Source organism: Lepidochelys kempii, chromosome 5 (genome assembly GCF_965140265.1).
Source record: "Lepidochelys kempii isolate rLepKem1 chromosome 5, rLepKem1.hap2, whole genome shotgun sequence".
NCBI lineage: Eukaryota > Metazoa > Chordata > Testudines > Cheloniidae > Lepidochelys > Lepidochelys kempii.
The window spans coordinates 126,243,490-126,263,624 of record NC_133260.1 but is presented as its reverse complement, the minus strand read 5'-3'; the positions used below and the strand labels follow the sequence as shown (position 1 = coordinate 126,263,624).

General features: G+C 44.5%; 1 protein-coding gene across 3 annotated transcripts in view; it reads right to left on the bottom strand.

Moving 5' to 3' along the window:
* PAX5 (paired box 5) overlaps positions 1-20,135 on the bottom strand; it is a 321,622-nt gene that overhangs the window by 71,437 nt on the left and 230,050 nt on the right. For 2 of the 3 annotated variants that reach the window (XM_073345747.1, XM_073345748.1), the window contains exon 10: positions 18,880-19,266. The exons of the other annotated variant lie outside the window; for it this stretch is intronic. In XM_073345747.1, the coding sequence (XP_073201848.1) occupies positions 19,190-19,266 (77 nt within the window). In that variant the 3' untranslated portion in view covers positions 18,880-19,189. Of the gene's footprint in view, positions 1-18,879; positions 19,267-20,135 lie in introns of those variants that run through there. 3 annotated transcript variants of the gene reach the window in all.

Genomic DNA, 20,135 nt, shown 5'->3' with positions numbered 1-20,135 from the left:
TAGGCATGTCTATTGAAATACAGCCCACACCTGAAGTTTTTCGCCCAGCTCATCACTAGATGTCAGGGGAGAGCTCATTTAGACCCCACTTACATCAACAAATATGTTCATAAGACACATGAGATGCTCTCCAAACAGGGCTTAACAAAATGGTGACCAACAATGGCATTAGCAAAAGATCTGGCGTTAACATATTAAATAGGTAGTCTGCTTCATAGTTTTCTTCACCCAGCTGTTTCATGAGGACCTCTTTGGGGAGCATCTCATGAGTCATAGAAAAATATTGTCCTTGTATCTTTGTCCCGGTTCTGTACGGAAAAACTTGGAGAGGAAAGCTTGCATTTGATTCTGAATGATCCGTGGGCATCCAAGAAGTTGTTGGTTTTTTTTCCCATCAAAGCTGAGTTTCTCTTTCAGATTTGATCAATATTCACGAGCTTTTGTGCAGCTAATCCTCCCAAGCAGGGACACCAAATTTATTTCGCTTTGCACTTTTTATAGTCAGCTAATCAGAATGATTTTTTAGTCAATGAATTGAAAACTGTGGTCCCAGAAGTGAGTAAGTCACTGAGCCAAACAATCCCATGCCTTCTGGTTTTATTTATCAACCTCTGCCATTAGCACATGCAGAGCACGTCAAGACAAGAAAGAACAGAGGCTTGCAGGGATGGAAGGATTTTGCATAATGGAAATAAAATATTAAACTGGGCTATTGTAAGGCAAAGAGGGATACACATGCACTGCCATTTTCAAAATAGCCAAATATGTGTGTGGGTTTTAATAGCAACATTGTTGATTAGAATTCACAAAAATAAGTCATAGATGTATGGATTAAGATTTCCATCAGACAGTTAAATCCCTATGTTCCCAACTGCCAGGTTCATTTTAGACCAGTGTTTCCAGTACAAAGTGTGTATAGCTTTAAATTTTGGTTTTGCCTCATTTTTTGTTGCCAACTGTTATGCTCCACTCTATGTCTGTGGCTTACTTTTGCTTCTGGTGACTTGCTAGCCGTTCAGCAATGTGGACAAATCATTAGATATAACCTATTGTTTCTGCCTTTGGAATGAATCATCCTCATATACTCTTCCCTGGGTTGCCCAGGGAAACAGAAAACAAATTACCTTTGGTTTTGAAAACCAGGTGATTTGGTTTATTTGAAAGGAATACTGCCACATTATTTTCTACCTTTAGGGGGAGATTGCAATTTTCTGTTTAAAGATACCAAGTAAAGATGGGCAGATGCTCATAGCTTGCTATCAGATTCTCCTATAAATAAGGCTTACATCTGATTTTCAACTTAACACCACAGAAAAGACTAGGACACCTGGAATTGGAACGAACTTTGAAAATTCCCAGTGGGAAGCACTATGAAGAATAAATATATAGTCATTAGAGCTGGTCAGGAATTTTTTGACAGAGCTTTTTTCTTGTTTAAAAATGTCCATTCGTCAAAACTGAAACAGTTCACAGGAAAGGGTCTGTTTTGATGACTGTCTCGAGGCAAAAAAATGGTTGAAAAAAGTTTCACTATTGTTGAAATATCCCGTTTTGACATTTTCACAATGAAAAATGTTGATGTCCTGGTTTAAAATGACTTTGTTGTGGTATTTAAGCTAATTATAGTAAACAGTCAAAAATCACAGTGAAATGTTTTGAAATGAAACCTTTTGATGGACCCACATGGAGATTTTTTTTCACTTTGTAAAAAAATTCAAAGTTTAACCTTTCATCCAGATTTTGGATGGGAAATTTTATTCCAATCTTGAATATCTTCCCAGGCCGGGAAAACAGTTTCCCGCCCAGCTCTAAGAGTTGTGTTATAATTGGGAACCTCTCTGACAGCCAGAGTAAAAAGCACTGCATTTCCCAAGAACATGGGAGCTGGCTAGGACAATTAGTTCCCAGGAATGATGGAGACTGAAGCTAGCAACCAAAGCCAAAGACCATTTTCAAATATCTTAAAGGCAGGAAGGTCTGATTGTCAAAGGAGATATCTGGGAAGACAGTAGAAATAAGGGGGACTTTTATCTTGCTCAAGTTTCTGAAGCTGGCGGGGGCTTATGCTCTGGCTTATAGCCTTTCTTGCAAGAGCGGAAATACATGGCGAGCATTTATCTTTGCTGAGACAAGCAAATTTGGGAACATGAGCTCCAAGGTGGGCAAGACTACTCTTACTATGTCATATTTAGATCCAGGTAGTGCTATAGGCCCCCCACCATCACTGTGCCGGCGTTTCACACAGGCCCTGGCCTATGGCGACCCATATGATAACTGTTCTGGTGACTGGTGATTTTAGGCTGTCAGGCTTTAGGATGCTTTTCTAGAGCGTTCATTTTCTGGCAGGATGCAGCGGTGACTGGAGACAGACCATGGTCAGAATTGAGCCGGCCTGAACCCTGGAGGTGGCCTGCTCTGTGGGAAAGCCACAGTGGGAAGGTGGGACAGGAAGACAACGGCTATCCTGGAGGTCAGAGAGAGGCTTCCACAGCACGGTAGATGCCAGTAGGGATGGTGGCAGTCTGGGGAACCGCAGGGGTGCGGTGGCCTTGAGTGTCCTGCTGCATTCTTATTCCTAGTGGGGTTTCAGTATTTGTATGTGACAGAATCACACAGAGACAGCGAAGGGTCCCTCTAACAGTGTTTACTAATGACAGTCTCACATGCCAGCCCTAGCTCCCGACAGACTGCTGCTCTGACTGCTTGCTAAACCACAGACCGCACTGAGCAACACCGGAGGGCTCACAAACTATTTAAAGGGACACTGTCCTATTTACTACACCCACCTATTGAGCAGAGGCTAATCCATATGTCAAATCTCCACCAGTGGGGACCAGCTCAATCCACCAAATTTGTTTTCTTTCATGACTAATACAGGATTTGTCCAGTTTTGGGCCCCACACTACAAGAAGGATGTGGAAAAATTGGAAAGAGTTCAGCGGAGGGCAACAAAAATGATTAGGGAGCTAGGACACATGACTTATGAGGAGAGGCTGTGGGAACTGGGATTGTTTAGTCTGCAGCAGAGAAGAGTGAGGGGGGATTTGATAGCTGCTTTCAACTACCTGAAAGGGGGTTCCAAAGGGGATGGATCTAGACTGTTCTCAGTGGTAGCTGATGACAGAACAAGGAGTAATGGTCTCAAGTTGCAGTGGGGGAGGTTTAGGTTGGATATTAGGAAAAACTTTTTCACTAGGAGGGTGGTGAAACACTGGAATGGGTTACCTAGGGAGGTGGTGGAATCTCCTTCCTTAGAGGTTTTTAAGGTCATGCTTGACAAAGCCCTGGCTGGGATGATTTAGTTGGGGTCGGTCCTGCTTTGAGCAGGGGGTTGGACTAGATGACCTCCTGAGGTCCCTTCCAACCCTGATATTCTATGATTTGAACCCAGCCTTCTAAAGGCCAAAGGCTAGGGAGTTAGCCCTTTCTAACTTCCCACCACCTTCGTATGGTACATACATTCGGAACCACGCTTGGCTTCACTAACTGAACATTTCACTCTCATGTGCTTGCCTCAGCTATATGTAAATGAATACGGCCTTAATGTATTTGTTAATGAAAAAGTTAGACTGGCAAATTAAAGAAGAGTTTATTTAACTCAGTTTATTTTAAAGGCCACTTAACGCACTGAGCATTAATGATGTACAGTAAATGTATTTCCTTAACAGGATTCCTCCGTTAGCAGTATTCTGAGAAGAGAGTCTCTATTGCACATAGAGGATTTCGATAAATTGCGACGTTGGGTCACACTGTCTGATAAATGGACAGTAATTCATGCTAAATTACACTAGGACTCCTTTGGAAGGATGTCTTATAGCCCCATGAATATAAAAGCCACTCTGTATCTCAGGCGTTCCTTGGAAGCCAGACATTTCTGTGTGTTATAGCAAATTGCAGATGTATTCATTAGAAGAACATTAATCATGATGGCTCCATTTGTCAGTTCCACTCTAATTAAGCATTGTTACAGTAATGTACCATTATTTTAAAGCATTATCAGGGATTGTTTACAATGGGTTTAATAGAGTGAGAGGACAGAATTCAGATGTCTTATATCAGGTGCGACTTTCCCAGTGCTGCAAACTGATGGTGTTAATATTAGCATTAGCCACACATCTATGGCATCCCGCCCCTCCCGAGCCTGGCTCGGTGTCCATCCGCCCAGGAGGCTGCGTTCCCCTCTTTCCGGTGCTGCGCAGAAAGAGGAGAATGCAGCCAGGGTCAGGAGTCCCTGCCTGTGGATTCGGGGGACTCTGGCCCCAATTTGGATTTCCCTGCTCCTCTGAGTCCCAGCTCAAGGCCCTGATGGCAGTGGGGGTGCTCACCACTGAGTCAGCAGGGATCCTCCCAAAACACGCTGACTGGTTCCCCAGTTCACTCACCGGAGAAAAGTCTATGTTTCCTGCACTGCTTCCTACCCTTTCTCCCTCAGCAAGGCTCCACTGTCCCCCAGGGTCCTCAAATGGCCTAGCTCCCGCCAGTGCGGTCCCTTTCCTGGGCTAGTCAGGTAGCCTGGAGTCTGTCTGGAGCTCTGTGTGCCATGGCTCTGTAACTGGAGCCTGAAGCCACTCCTTGGAAAGAGCCTGCAATCTGCATCCTCCCACTCCAGCAACCTGCCCAGACTGAGCTGGGCTGCTTCCTTTTATACTCTGCCTCCAGGCTGAGCATGCCCAGCAGAGTCAGAGGGGCGGGGCTTCCTCAGCCCGCAAAGCACAGTTAACCCTTTCAGGGCTGGTGCAGTGTAGGTACACCCCGTCACAGGCTGACAGCATGGCCTAACCTTATGGGGGAGTTGTGAAGATAAATACGTTAGTGATTGTGAAGGGCTTTGAGATCTACTGATGAAAAGTGCTATATTAGAAATAGCTAGCAATAATAATATTAATGGGATTTGAGCTCTTCCACCCCTTGACATCTCCCCACAGGTGCCTAAGTACCTAACCAGGAACCTAACATCAGGTGCTCCCATTTTTGAAAATCTCAGCCACTGCTCACTGGAATGACGCTGCCCGGATTGTAGAAAACTTATGTGGGGGAAGGGTGCCCGAGGAGCAGAAAAGGAGGATGGCACCGAGGGAGGAAGGGGAGAGCCCAGCAGAGAGGAATGCGAGAAAGGGAAGGACCCCGCCTTTAAAAATCTCTCCGCTCCGCTGCAAACCGTAAAATAACACGTGACTCAGGGAAACGCAGGGAGCACCAACTGTGCTTCCTGGCCTGTGACGGGGGAGCTCTGCGGCTATCGCACCTTGGCAATGCCGCCCCTGCGCTGAGGTCTTTAACCGCGGCCTTTGCTGCGGCTTCTTCCTCCTTGCCGCAGCAGTTATTACCAGCAGGCCCAGCAGAAGACCCATGCAGTCCGAGTGGACTCTGCCAGCACACCTCCCTCCTGGTCGGTCTCTGGCTAGCTATAAGCCAGTGTGATGGCACGGGGCCCAGTCCTGGTCTCTGCAGATCTACTTGTCTGCTTTCCCTTCGATTCTCCTCCCTCTGGGCCACCTATTCTGCTGTGGCCACATGATGCTTTTGGCTCATGCAGAGAGCCTTGGGGCGTGGTTTTCCAAAGCACTCCACCTTGGCCCAGCTCTGCCCTGCGGGCGAAGCTACCTTTGACGTCAGGCCAATGGTGAGTGATACAGAAAACCCCACTCCCAGCTCTTTGTGTCTCAGAATGGGCGGGGAGGAAGGGGAGGAGCCATGGAATGCATTGAGTGCACTCATTGACCGAAGCAGCACTCCATCATCCACCATTCCCTCTGCCTGACTGCCCCCTAGCAGAAATCAGCGGAAACAGCACTACTTAAGAAGCAAGAACCAGGACTCGACAATTGAAGGGACTCTCAACCTATACGCAAAACTTCTTCGGTTTTGTGGTTGGGAGGGTTGTATAAATCACCCAGTTTCGAACACACTAGAGCTTCATCATCCAGGTAAAAAAGATTTCCTTTCTTCCTCTCCTGCCAGAGGATTTCAGCCCTTTCAGAGGACGTTTTGCAAGCACATGCTGGATTTAAGAATTGAAAATAAAACATTAACACCTACCCTTAGGGTAACAGGAGGAATACAGTTTTCAGAAGAATGTTTCTGATGGGGTCATGTCCTCTTGTTCTTTTGATACCTTTATAAAAAAGTGTAACATTGCTAATTCCCACTTGTAGCAATTCTTTCAAATTTGATATCTGTGTAGTCTGCAGCCAGCATTACATTAGATTCTCACCCTGTGTATCTCTTCCCTTTGTTATTTCCTTGTCTGATAAGTATGCCTAGGCCAGGTTTTCAATTATGTGCTGATAGGCTGCAGTAAAGCAGCATGTATAAACCAATAATGCACATCAGTCAGTCTGGGGCAAAGACAGATTATTCATTTCCAGGTGAGTTTAATGCCTATGTGGGGGGCAGGTGCAGGGAGGGGACAAATCATGTGACCCCCACATTGAAGATGGGAAGCAGAGGAAGCTTCCTGACACAAAGGTGGCCAGCAGAGCTGATCAGAAGATGGAATTTCCATTCAATGGGAATTGCTGACATTTTGAAATTTGTGGGCACTCCAGATCAGCACAAATGTCAGCACTTCCCACAGAACAGAGAGGCTGAAAAATTTTGATTTGAAACTATCAAAATTTCGTTTTGTGTATTGCCCTTGTCTGTAGAGTCTGCTGGAGCAAAAATATTTTCCTATGTTTAACAATGGCCTTCATGTCCTATTCATGGAAAGTTTGAATGACAATCCCAGGGTGTATTAGACAATAGTCATTTGTATGAAGACTTACAAAGGTGTATTTGCATGTTTGAAGGGCATCCTTGTTGAATGAAGCAGTATGGGGCCTAACACCTAAAGGGAAGGACATATCCTCTGCCCATCACACTGAAACTTTATCAAGGCTTTTAATCTGCTGCGGTACCTCCAACGTTTGAAAAGATACTTCACAGCCAGCGTGTGGGAGGTTTTATGGGGAAAGGGAACTGAACACAACAGAACAGATGTACTCCTCCACTCAAAGGTTTGGCTGACAAATATAGAACTGAAGCATAAAAATTATAGTCAGAAATAAGCTTTCGTGAACTACATCTCACTTCATCAGATGCAATGCTCAAATAAATTTGTTAGTCTCTACGGTGCCACAAGTCCTCCTTTTCTTTTTGCGAATACAGACTAACACAGCTGCTACTCTGAAACCAGTCAGAAATAGGAATCTCAGAGCCCTGCAGAGCTTTGTGAAGGAGCTAACACAGACACAGCTCTTGAGAGCCAGACTTGGAAATTAACCAGCAGTGTCTCCGTTCTCTAGCTCATGATAAATCTCAAGTAGGGGTTTTCAGGCATCTTCACTAATTCCTAAATAGAAACAGGGGTGTGTTGTATTTGTCAATCTCACCCCTCTCCCCTTGCACAAAGCAGGGAAAGTGACTTTAAATTACAACTCTCATGTGTGATTTGCTGTAGGATGCCGGTGCCCAAAATCTGAGCCCTAGGCCCTAGTTGTCCCTGATGTGCAAAGATCAGAGGATGCTCCAAGGACTCTTTTGTCCCCGCCTGCACTCCCTACACAAAATCTAGGAGCAATAGCACTTTGCCTGTCGGATGGGAAATCTAGGCACAACCGTCAGACCCTGTGGCACCTCTCTGTAATTAGAGCTTGATTTTGTTTAGACCACTTGAATCTCTGGTTGGTTGGGCATTTCACACAGACCATCCTGCAGGTGAGAGGACCTGCAAGCTCTAAGAAAGGGCACGAGGGGCTGGGATGAACTCACGCCACCCAGCGTTCGGGTCTAAATAGCACAAGCCAAAGAGAAGTGTTGTTTGGAGGGTTGGTGTCCAACAGAGGCACAGACAACACTTCAAGGCCATGGGTCCAAAGAGTCAAGTGCGAAGGGTTAAGGTGGCATGTTAGGCTGTCACTCTGGGTTGGTGATGGACACAAAAAAATACATGGCACATGCAATGGACTTGAATTAAAGTTGCTGACCAAACCTTACATTTCTGGAATTTCCTGACTATTGAGTGCTCAGTCTTGCCAGGATGGCATCACGGTACTGCTAATTTGTTTCATTAATGTGCAAGCGAGTATGAATCTGGGTGTCTTCCTGAAGTGACGGTGGATTCAATAAAAACAACAAGCAGTCCGGTGGCACCTTAAAGACTAACAGATTTATTTGGGCATAAGCTTTTATGGGTGAAAAACCACTTCTTCAGATGCACTTCTTAGAACAGAGGGAGTAATAATGTATCCAATGTATTTTGCCTCTTTTGCTCTTCCCCTGTTGTCCAGGAGCTGATCATGACTTTCTTGAATTTATTTGCAATTGTTTGCCAAATGTCTGTGAAGTTCTGTAACTTATTCTCTGACTGTTGTTCACTCTGTATTTAATATTTCACATTCAAAATGTAAGCTGTTTTGGACACAGAGATGATGTGGCATTGTGTCCGTTTCCTGACTGGCAGAGCGTCCCTCTTAGAATCAGTGTGAGTGCTCAGGAGGGTGAATTCACAATTTGGGATTTTGTGAACATTCTTCAGTATTTGCTTAAAATTGGCCACAGTCTCATTTGCTAGACTATTCACCGAGAGCAAAGACAGAAGGGACGTGAACACAATTGAAACAAATTTACTTAAGAATTTGAATGGATATTTGCAGAATCATTTTGGGCAAAACTAAAACTTAGCCTGGTGCCAGCTGAAACGACAGCCCTGCATTGCACACCCCAGCATTCAGAAAGGAAACTTTCTACGCTTACATGTGTTAATTGTGAAGCTCTTGTAACCATCTCTAAAGCGGGGGTGGAATCAAGATGTTGGGAGCTGGCTGTGCAGAGGTCACCAGCTTGAAGTGAGAGTAGCCAATGCTGTACGCTGACTTACATAAGATATCCAGAGCCACTGCCCATAGAGTGAGACAAAGACAAAATGTAAGGTTGTTAGAAATGATAATAATAGTCTGGATTAACTCCCAGTTACTGCCAGGCAGTCACCTTTAAATAATGAGTTTATATATCATTCAGTCTGAATTGACAGCTACTCCTTTATTAACTATAGTTCTTATTTAATAATACTGTAGTGTTTTTTAATAATAGTTAATTAGGCCCAGATCCACTGCAGGATATTCCATTAAACTCAATGGCCGTTAGGAGTCTAACTAGCTTTGTGGAGTTGGGCCTTACTGTATACGTAGTGGCAGCACGTGGGACTTTATGGATAATTACCCACATCATAAACCTCAGTCCAATCAATGGGCAAGATCCTCCCCGGCCCCACGTACCTGCACAGGCAGGCTCAGGGGCTGTAAGAAGTCTCCTGTGTGGGCTGCATATCTGGTGGCTTCCGTTGTGGAGAGTAGCCTTAGCAGGGTGACTACTCCGCCTCTTCTGTGGGTGGGTGAGGAGTGGGCAGGCTGCAGTGGAAATAGGTGGATACTTGGCTCTTGTCTTTCCACATACCAGCCAGCATCTAAACCAGCAGTGGGTAACATTAGCTCTGAAGCAAAGGAGGAGCCATGGAGAGAATAGTGACTCAGAGGCACCTCTTTCCCTCCTTGCTGTGCTCCTGGCGACATGCCACCCCGACACAGGACAGACCGCAGAGTGACGGTCTCGCACTACATGACAGATATGGTCCCTGGTGCACCAACAGCCAGGACTCATGGAACACAAGCGGCTGAAAGCCCCAGGGGAGCCCACAGGATTGTGTTCAATAAATTTGCCAGACGTATGTTTGCAGCTGGGCTTTGCTGATGCATTGAGGCTAATTTCGGTTCTGCCCCAATGGGAGGAAGGTTACGTGCCCGACTCTTTGTAGGATCAGGCCCAGAACTGGGGAAATCGTGAGGGCTGCGGAAGACCCATAATATGGCAGAGAGGCTGCAGTTCTGCTGCATGGGAGGCCAGGCTAGGGAGGGGCTATCCAAAGGGACTCTAGCTATTTCTGAGCTGATCCTCACAGGGCCCCACTCTACATGGAAGCCGGGTGGGGGCAGGGAGGCCGGTGGCATGGGCATTGGTCTCAGGGCTGAGTCTCTTTTAACTGAATGGATAGTAATTTCTGCATGTCTATCTCTGGGTTACTTTGCTGCCAGCTTCAAGTACTCCCATATATATTGAATCTAACCTTACTCCACTTGTCGTCCTTGTGGAGTTTTGCCTTTGATTCTAATGAGACCAGGATTTCATCTGTTAGGTTAAATGGGAACACTCATAGGGCTTAAAGTAAAGCATGTCCTTGAATCCTTTGCTGGACTGGGACTGGACTGCTCAGCACCTTGCAGGATCAAGCCATCTGTGAGCAGTCTTACTGAAATCAGTTGTTATTGTGAAATCAATGGGATTGCTCAGGGGGTAAGGTAGTCCTCGTTGGGTCTAGACTTCAGTGGGACCAGAATTCCACCCATTGTAGGTAAAGGTATCAGGAGCTGACCCTAAACGTTTTAGGACAGAAATGAGTTTGTACTTTGGGGCAGAAGCCAAAGAAGCCCACTACAAACTTGAAACTGAGTCCCTGTGCAATGGTGTCCCGGGGTCCACTTAGGATCATACAACCATAGACATAAGGCTGGGAGGGATGTCAAGAGGTCGTCAAATCCACCCCCCTATGCTGGGGCAGGATGAAGTATGCTTCGACCATCCCTGTGTTTGTCTAACCTGTTCTAAATGTGTTTCAAGTGACCCTGAAGCCAAGCTCAAAACAAAAGTAAAATCAGAATCTTTGAACTTAAAAAAATTACTTTTATTTTAGGAACCAATAAAATTATGGTAAATATTTACAAATAATTATCTCACATAAAGGTTACATAAACTCAAATGTCCACAAGTAACAGCCACTCTCATGAAAAGACACACGGATATTGAAACTACGCCAATCTTATTGCATGTTTCTTCAACTAATCTAAAAAATAAAAGTGTTGCAGTCAACCATTTAACTTAGAATAAAATCACAAATTCCAGTACTGACAAGAAAAAGAATGGAAAAACAAATCCGAACAAAAAAATAAACCTCAAAAACGCCCCTCCCTTTCGTCCAATACCTCATTCCCCCCCATTCCCATCCCACCTCCCCCATCAGTACCCAAAATAACCCCCAAACCAAAAACCCCAAAATATGTTCGACATCTTTGGCAAATTGGCACTGCTGTAATTACATTCAAATATTATAACACACAAAAGCAACACACAGCACTAAGGAAAAAACACCAAGATTTCAAGTCAGTTCTTTTCCTACTAGAAAAAAAGAATACAAAACATACACATTTTAAGAAGCGTTTTTTTTTTCTGTGTGGAGACAGACATCTCCTACTTTCAAAGGCAATTAAATTGTTATTTTAGGGGGGTGGGGTTGTTAGTTTTTTTTTTTCTTGCTTGTATGTTTTTTTCAGTTTTTATTTTATTTTAACAAGTAAGCTTCTATGCAGGCATCACAGACTTTGGTGGATACAATAGATATGCATTCCTTTGATGCTGTAAGTCCCGAATACAAAGTAGTCTGTCTCTAAGAAAAAACATTCCTTGGTTTTTCTTGGAAAGGAATTCCATTTGCAATATAACGCATTTCTGTAATTTCAGAACGTACAAAGGCCACTAGAAAGTGAAAAACCAGGACAAAGATTCTTCCAATACAAGGCTGAGCAAAGCAAAAGAAATAGCTAAATAAATGCCCATTGGCCATTTCCCTGTCTCCTTTTACAAGGCAGAGTGGAAAAGTCTGGGAACTTCAGGCCTAATACAGTGACCACTGGAATACAATGCCCACTGCCCACAATGACCCAATGGAAAGAGTGCCAATGATTTCAATAGACTCTGGATCAGCCCCATAGTGATACATGAAGATACACAGATTGTGGAAACAAATGTACACTCTCTCTCTCTCTCTCTTTCTGTAAAGGTGTCCCGTAAAACACCGGCCCTCTGGCTCTTATTCTGAAGCACCGTACATGCATTTGTCTTTGCAGAGGACTAATAAGCAAAGATCACAGCAAGAGCTGACAACTGAGCCAGCGGAGACTCAAACGTGAGTATTTCTGGTGTCAAGCATGTCTTTGATGGTGTACTTCATTTGGTGTTGCTGTGTCAAGTTGTATTAACTCCAGCAGCAAAGCTATGTACTCAGTGCTTTTGATTTTATTCCACCTTTGTGGAAGATTGTGTTAGAGGGCTGTTCATGTGTGACTTTCTAGGATCAGCCCTAAAGAACTCAGCGGAGTCTGTCAGCACCTGCAGTCTCCAGTTCACCTGTGTGCTCTGCCATGGAATCGGGGGTGCTGGCTGAAGCAGCTTGTGTTTCCATGCTGATTTTGGTGCAATGCAATGGAGACTAAGGGCCTGATCCTGGGACATGCTGAGCATGCCAATCAATGGGAACTGAGGCCTTATGATAACACATCTGTAATTACACTGACTGAGCTGAACCTCTGGAAACTGACCCTAAGCAAATTCAGTGTCCTTTAGACAGCTCTCTATTTTAATGTCCCATTTATGGTCATATTCTTACAGAATTTTTCTAAGCATCTCCTTGACACTGGTTGATTTGGGTCTTGTCTCACGTTCTCTGTTGATTTGGGTGTGGAAAGCATTGTCTCTGTCCTCTCGTAATGACATCACTGCTCACTCATTCTCCACAACTCTGCCCTCCTCCTCTACCTTTCAAGACCCAAAAGGTTTGCTAATTGGAGGGGAGCCCATGTAGACAAAAGCTACCTGGGTGACCCCAGAGTGGGAGTGTGGAGGAGCAATGGGAAGCCAAGTTAGAGGATGGTGGGAGGAAAAGAGGGAAGGACGGATGAAACATCAAAAGAATTGGGTGAGCTTCAGATAAGCATCCACACTTCATAGGGCTTATCAAACCAGAGCCAAACCTCCAAACCTTTTGAGATTCACCCATCACTATCATATAGACGTACAGTACATTGCACGTACACACTGCGCCCCCATGATCAAGTCCCAAGATAGCCCTCTCGCTGATCTCAGATCACTATTCTTAGTTGCATAAGCATATTAGAAAGCAGCCAGGAATGACCCAAGCGCTCGGTGGGCCAAGCCTTGCACACCTTATAAAAACTGCATGGGGAGAGGAATGTGGGTTCTTATCAACACTTCATTACTGGAGGGTGTGGCACCGGGGCTATGCTAATATCCAGACAGACACATTTCCAGATCCTCATCTAGGATGAATCAACCAAAGTCAGTGGAACTAGGCGGATTTATACCAGCTGAGCAGTTTGCCAATCCCCACATGTAGTTTAAAAAACTGCTTTGTAATGTGGATGCGATTCCTGGGATGCATCTAGCTGCCTTGTTCAGTTCCCAACTGCAAAATAATAATAATAATAATCCACTCCATGCTCAGTATGTTCAGGAGGCACCTCAGATCTCCACTGGAATTCCAGAGTCACTCCAGGAATCAGGACACCAGTCAGATGGTAACACTCATTACAATATGTTTTGTGACAGTCTGGGTTCTAATGGGGGTGAAAGGGGTGTGTGTGTGTGGCACATGCAGCATGGTATACGCATGTGCATCTATCACACACACTTGGATCAACTGTTTGTTAATTCATTTCTGAGTGATGCAAAGACAGCCAAGTGATTTGTCTAGTGTGAGCGACTGCCCATGGTGGCGAGCCGTGGTTCATACAAGCAGGGGATAATACAACATAGTCCTAAGTGAAGCTTAGAAAATGAACGGGGGGAACATGGCACCAACAAAGTGGACAGTAGGCGTATGGATAAAGAATCGCAGGAGGTACCTTTGATGATGCCCAGACAACCATCTATTGTCAGGTTCCAATTCTCAAAGAAACCTAAAGGATTTGATTTCCCATTAAGATGAATGGGAACGGGGTGTCCAGATCTTCCAGGAGGTTTTGAAAATCCCTTCCTTAATACCAGCCAATAGTGGTCATGAACTTGTTTTCTCTGAGGAGGGTGTGCACAGGTTATGGGCTAGATCATGCTTACTTGATGCATGTGAGAAATAGTCCCACTGGATTTAAATGGACTACTTAACTGACTAAGGCAAGCAGGGTTTAGCCATGAGTATCTCAGTGTGTTGTATAGGCTGAGGCACATCCACAGGATGAAATTTACCAATCGTGCTCGTGGCATACCTTTCTTTTGTCATTAGCATAACTAAAAATGTTTCCTTACTGAGCATGTTCATGCCAGAGTCCAGCCGCCTAATATCTACTCTTCTCTCAAAATCGACACTAGTCTAAATGTTCCAAGACACTTCACTCCTATGAAATACATACACCACACGTCTGCCAGGTAATGCATCCAGTGGGTGAAACTCACCCCAAAGCAGAGAGCCAACCCAAGGTCTAGGCACCACTTACACCCTCAAAATATAGCTCAAATGGGACTTGTAGTCCTCAGGCTGACGCTCTGTACAGGGAGGAATTTAATCCATGGTGCATATTTTTCTTTTCCTTCATCACTCTATTTATGACAATCTGTTCCATCTTGTATTTAGCAGTGACACTCTGAGTTAGTTTCCCAGACCTGAAGAAGAGCTCTGGGAGGCTCAAAAGCTTGTCTGTCTAACCAGCAGAAGTTGTTCCAGTAAAAGATACTACCTCCTTGTCTTTCTAATTTCCTAGAACCAACACAGCTGCACGATCACTATTTAACTTAGAAGAGGCGCAACCAGTCCCATGTAACCTGGTTACTGTAAAGAGAGGAAAAAAACTTGTAAGCCTCCTATCTGGTCATGACATTTCTCTAGACATACACCTGCATAACTCAACTCAGCCTTAATTATGAAGCTACCACTCCCATGATACTTTGCACTCCCATGATACTTTGCAACTGTATGTTTGCAGATACACCATTTTCTTTTCAGCCAGGGGATTGAAAGAGCCTAATGTTCCAGAAGGCTCATAGTGCTTGCAGGTTGGTGCACATGCCAATCAAAGAAACTTGGAAGAGATTCTAAGTCACTTTTATCCAAAAGAGAGAAAATTCCCTTTACAGCCCTACTGCTGAAAGATAACCCAACATTTAGTGAGGATTCAGAGGATGAATTTGGAAAAAATGTCTCAAAGGAGAGACCACTGCTTGCTCAAATAAAAGAGATGCACATACTGTTACGTAGCTTTTTAAACTGAATAATGTTTATCAACTATTAATTGTCAAAAGAGGAAAAATAATGGCTACTTTCATAGAATCATAGAAGATTAGGGTAGGAAGAGACCTCAGAAGGTCATCTAGTCCAACCCCTTGCTCAAAGCAGGACCAACCCCAACTAAATAATCCCAGCCAGGGCTTTGCCAAGCCGGGCCTTAAAAACCTCTAAGGATGGAGATTCCACCACCTTACTTGGTAACCCATTCCAGTGCTTCACCACCCTCCTAGTGAAAAAGTTTTTCCTAATATCCAACCTAGACCTCCCTCACTGCAACTTGAGACCATTGCTCCTTGTTCTGTCATCTGCCACCACTGAGAACATGCAAGCTCCATCCTCTTTGGAACCCCCGTTCAGGTAGTGGAAGGCTGCTATCAAATCCCCCCTCAGTCTTCTCTTCTGAAGACTAAATAAGCCCAGTTCCCTCAGCCTCTCCTCATAAGTCATGTGCCCCAGCCCCCTAATCATTTTCATTGCCCTCCACTGGACTCTCCAATTTGTCCACATCCCTTCCGTAGTGGGGGGCCCAAAACTGGACGCAATACTTCAGATGTGGCCTCACCAGTGCCAAATAGAGGGGAATAATCACTTTCCTCGATCTGCTGGCAATGATCCTACTAATGCAGCCCAATATGCTCTTAGCCTTCTTGGCAACAAGGGCACACTGCTGACTCATATCCAGCTTCTTGTCCACTGTAATCCCCAGGTCCTTTTCTGCAGAACTGCTGCTTAGTCAGTCGGTTCCCAGCCTGTAGCTGTGCATGGGATTCTTCCGTCCAAAGTGCAGGACTCTGCACTAGTCCTTATTGAACCTAATTAGATTTCTTTTGGCCCCTCCAAACCTCCAATTTGTCTAGGGCCCTCTGTATCCTATCCCTACCCTCCAGCATATCAACCTCTCCCCCTAGTTTAGTGTCATCTGCGAACTTGCTGAGGGTGCAATCCACACCATCCTCCAGATCATTAATGAAGATGTTGAACAAAACTGGTCCCAGGACCAACCCCTGGGGCACTCCACTGGACACTGGCTGCCAACTAGACATTGAGCTGTTAATCACTACCCACTGAGCCTGACGATCTAGCCTGCTTTCTATCCACCTTTTAGTCCATTCATCCAATCCATACTTCTTTAACTTGCTGGCAAGAATACTGTGGGAGACCGTGTCAAAAGCTTTGCTAAAGTCAAAGAACAACACGTCCACCGCTTTCCCCTCATCCACAGAGCCAGTTATCTCGTCATAGAAGGCAATCAGGTTGGCTAGGCATGACTTGCCCTTGGTGAATCCAAGTTAACTGTTCCTGATCACCTTCCTCTCCTCTAAGTGCTTCAAAATAGATTCCTTGAGGACCTGCGCCATGATTTTTCCAGGCACTGAGGTGAAGCTGACCGGTCTGTAGTTCCCCAGATTCTCCTTCTTCCTTTTTTAAAAAATGGGCACTATATTTGCCTTTTTCCAGTCGTCCGGGACCTCCCCTGATCGCCATGAGTTTTCCAAAAGAATGGCTAATGGCTCTGCAATCACATAGCCAACTTCCTCAGTACCCTCGGATGCATTAGATCTGGCCCCATGGACTTGTGCATGTCCAGCTTTTCAAAATAGTCCTTAATCTGCTTTTTCACCACTGAGAGCTGCTCACCTCCTCTCCGTACTGTGCTGCCCTGTGCAGCAGTCTGGGAGCTGACTTTGTCTGTGAAGACCGAGGCAAAAAAAGCATTGAGTACTTCAGCTTTTTCCACATCATCCGTCACTAGGTTGCCTCCCCCAATTAGTAAGGGTCCTAGACTTTCCCTGACCTTCTTCTTGTTGCTAACATACCTGTAGAAACCCTTCTTGTTACCCTTCACATCCCTTGCTAGGTGCAACTCCAGTTGTGCTTTGGCCTTCCTGATTACACCCCTGCATGCTTGAGCAATATTTTTATATTCCTCCCTAGTCATCTGTCCAAGTTTCCACTTCTTGTAAGCTTCTTTTCTGTGAACTCACCGAAGATTTCTCTGTTAAGCCAAGTTGGTCGCCTGCCATATTTGCTATTCTTTCTGCACATCGGGATGGTTTGTTCCTGCACCCTCAATAAGGCTTCATTAAAATACAGCCAGCTCTCCTGGACTCCTTTCCCCTTCATATTAGCCTCTGAACATTTTATCTGTATGTGGGTGTTTACTAACCTAAACTCCTGGGCAGGAACCCCGCTCCACTTAGGGACTATCTGCCTTGGAAACTAGAGAAGTCTCTGTTCCGAGTCTGATCAGAAGACATATTAAATATTGTACAAAGGTTTTGGAAGGAACATGCACCCAAATCTCACTGGGCTACCATTTGATTTTCTGACATCCATTCAGCATAAGCAGCACAAAGATAAAATTGTAATTAAAAAGTTATCACTCTGGAAATAATATTTGTACTTCAATTGTCCACTTATAGGAGACCTATTTTGGGCTAGACTCTTATTCATGGACCCAAAGGGGATTATTACAGTGTGTAAGTGCTCACCAGTGTAAGGATAGTGGAATTTGTCCCTTTCACACTAATTATGGCAACACTGTGCAAGGCTATAGAGCAGATCCTGAGCCCATGCAAGTCAGCGGGAGCTTTTCCATTGTCTTCAGGGGAAACACTTCTAATTTTCCCTTTGTGCAGATGAGAAGTTTGCTGATCGTATAGGATTAAAAAGAGCTGTTTCCTCAGGGAAAAATGAGTAGTTGATGTGGTTCTGTGGAATTGGTGGCGATCGCTGTACTAGCTTAACCAATCATTTGTAAGCTCCCTCTTCTGTTTATTGGCTCCGGGAAGTAGAGAACATTGAACAAAACGTCACTTGCTTCTATTGATGCTCTCTCTTTGAGAGGGAGGGAGAATATACAGAATTAATGGGCCAAATTTATCCCCAGTGTAACTTTATGGATTCCAATGGAATGGATTTACTGTAGCCCACTGTGTACAAAGAATGACTTTGAGAAATGTCTTCATTTAAACATATGGGTATCCCCAAATGTGTCCCCCACCTCCATCCATTTGATTTGTAAAGCAGCGTTTGTATGTTTCAGTGTGCATGGCTGCCCTGAATGTAATACTGTTTGAGATAGCAATTTGAAAAATCATCATCTTGGGACTATTCTCATTTCTTTACAAAATAGAAATAATTGTAATCTATATAGATGTACATAACGGGTTGGTTATTAATTAGGAATTCCTTCTCTGATGCGGTTTAACTTGAAAGCAGAGAATTTGTTTCAGTGCTAGTTATGATTACAAATAAACATAAATTAATATTTAGCAGTAAAATGTCACAAACTGCCCAAGTCTTTCAGTTGCTCATGTGGTCCATGGCAGCTCATAGCACGTTCACACACGACTGTCAGATATGACGCTGTATATAGAAATAACGTCAGCCCCAAATATAGCCACAATGAATGTTAACCTGGTTCAAAGTTGGTTAAAGCTTACTGAATTCTTTGAATCAGTGCACCAGTTTCAAAACACATTTTTCAGATGCGTTTTGAGTTCATAATTTGTACCATGTTGCTGTTTACGCTAAGCCACTCTCAAAAGTAACACAAAGAAGCAAGTTATTTACATTGGTGCTGTGTAAATTGAGCAGACCAATCCTTCTTTACCAAAAAAAAGAAAAAAAGAAAAAAAAAGCCAGACAGCCCATGCTGAGTCACACAGCCTGTGTCAATGCACCTTAAGAGAGATATCCCAAGGTGGCCTGCTCAGAGTCAGACCTGGTTCCAGTCCCCAGGCGCAGCGGAGAGAACCAGAGGCAGCGAGGTCAGTGGGCTGTGGGTAGGATGCAGCTACTGTACCTTTCAAATCAGATGGAACAGCAGCAGACCTGGTTTCTCCTGTTTCTTTGTTTTGTATGAGACCCCAGTTAATATCGCCAGAATTTCATTGATTTAAAAAATAACAATAATTAGTTCACCCAGTTTAAAGAGTAAAATTTCAGCCAGCGGGTTCCCCCTGGATACTTTCGTCTTCCTTCCTTGCAGTCTGATTTGCAGGGTTATTTCTAGGTGAATCGGATGCCGTCGGCCTGGATGATATGTTTAGTAAGTGCTGGAGTTCCAGACTCCTTGGGTCAGTGGCGGTCATAGGCAGCAGCAGCCGCTGGGGGTGCAGCTCCTCTGGCTGCAGCACTGTAATAATAAGGAGAGCCTGGAAGAGAGAAGATGGCTATGAGGATAACACAGGTCAAAAGGGGGCAGCCTGCCCAACACACTGTGGGCACCACAGATCTGTCCTGGCTGGAGTTCGACCCACGCTAACATGGGCCTGCAAAGTGGTAGGTACAACAAAAATGCGACAAGACATCACTTTAAAACATTAAATGCCAGAATGCTGCAGACGGCACCTCACATTTTGGTTCTCCTTTCAGTATCTTCGGCTCTGCAAAGAGATCGCCAAGTCCAGACCATTATGGTCGTGTGGCGTCCCAATGAAGTGACTTGGACTCCCAAGGGTAAATGGATCTTTGCTATCAGATCCCCTTGTGGGATCAGGGAATTTGTCTGGATTAGATCTGGTTGGGGAGTATTCAATAAATTTGGAGAAAGGGGTAGGGGGAATTGGCTCTGTGAAGAATCTGTGAATCTTTCCTGGCATTTGTGAATCTATTTGGTATTCGAAAACATTTTTAAACTATCACAAGTGACTAATGTTTTATATGCTAAGTGTCTGATGATGATATTCTATCAGAGCTTTGAAATTGGTCACTCGAGTCATTAGTGGACCCAATACACCAGGTCTCCATCCAATATGCTAGTTTTCAAATGAATACATGTATTCAGCATTGAATACATATATCCAGCTGAATCAAGCAAGCCAGTTTCAAAACTTTGCAAACTCAGGAATGCCGAAGGGCTTGAGCGTGTCTGAATCGAATCAAACCCTGGAATTTGCACAATATTAGTGACTGTTTTCTGGCCCCTTAGAATTGAGCATCGCTAGTTGGATTGTCCTTTAAGAATCTAGATTTTTTGTTTGACTGTAGGTGTGGGTTACTTTTTAAGTATATGTGTCTAGAC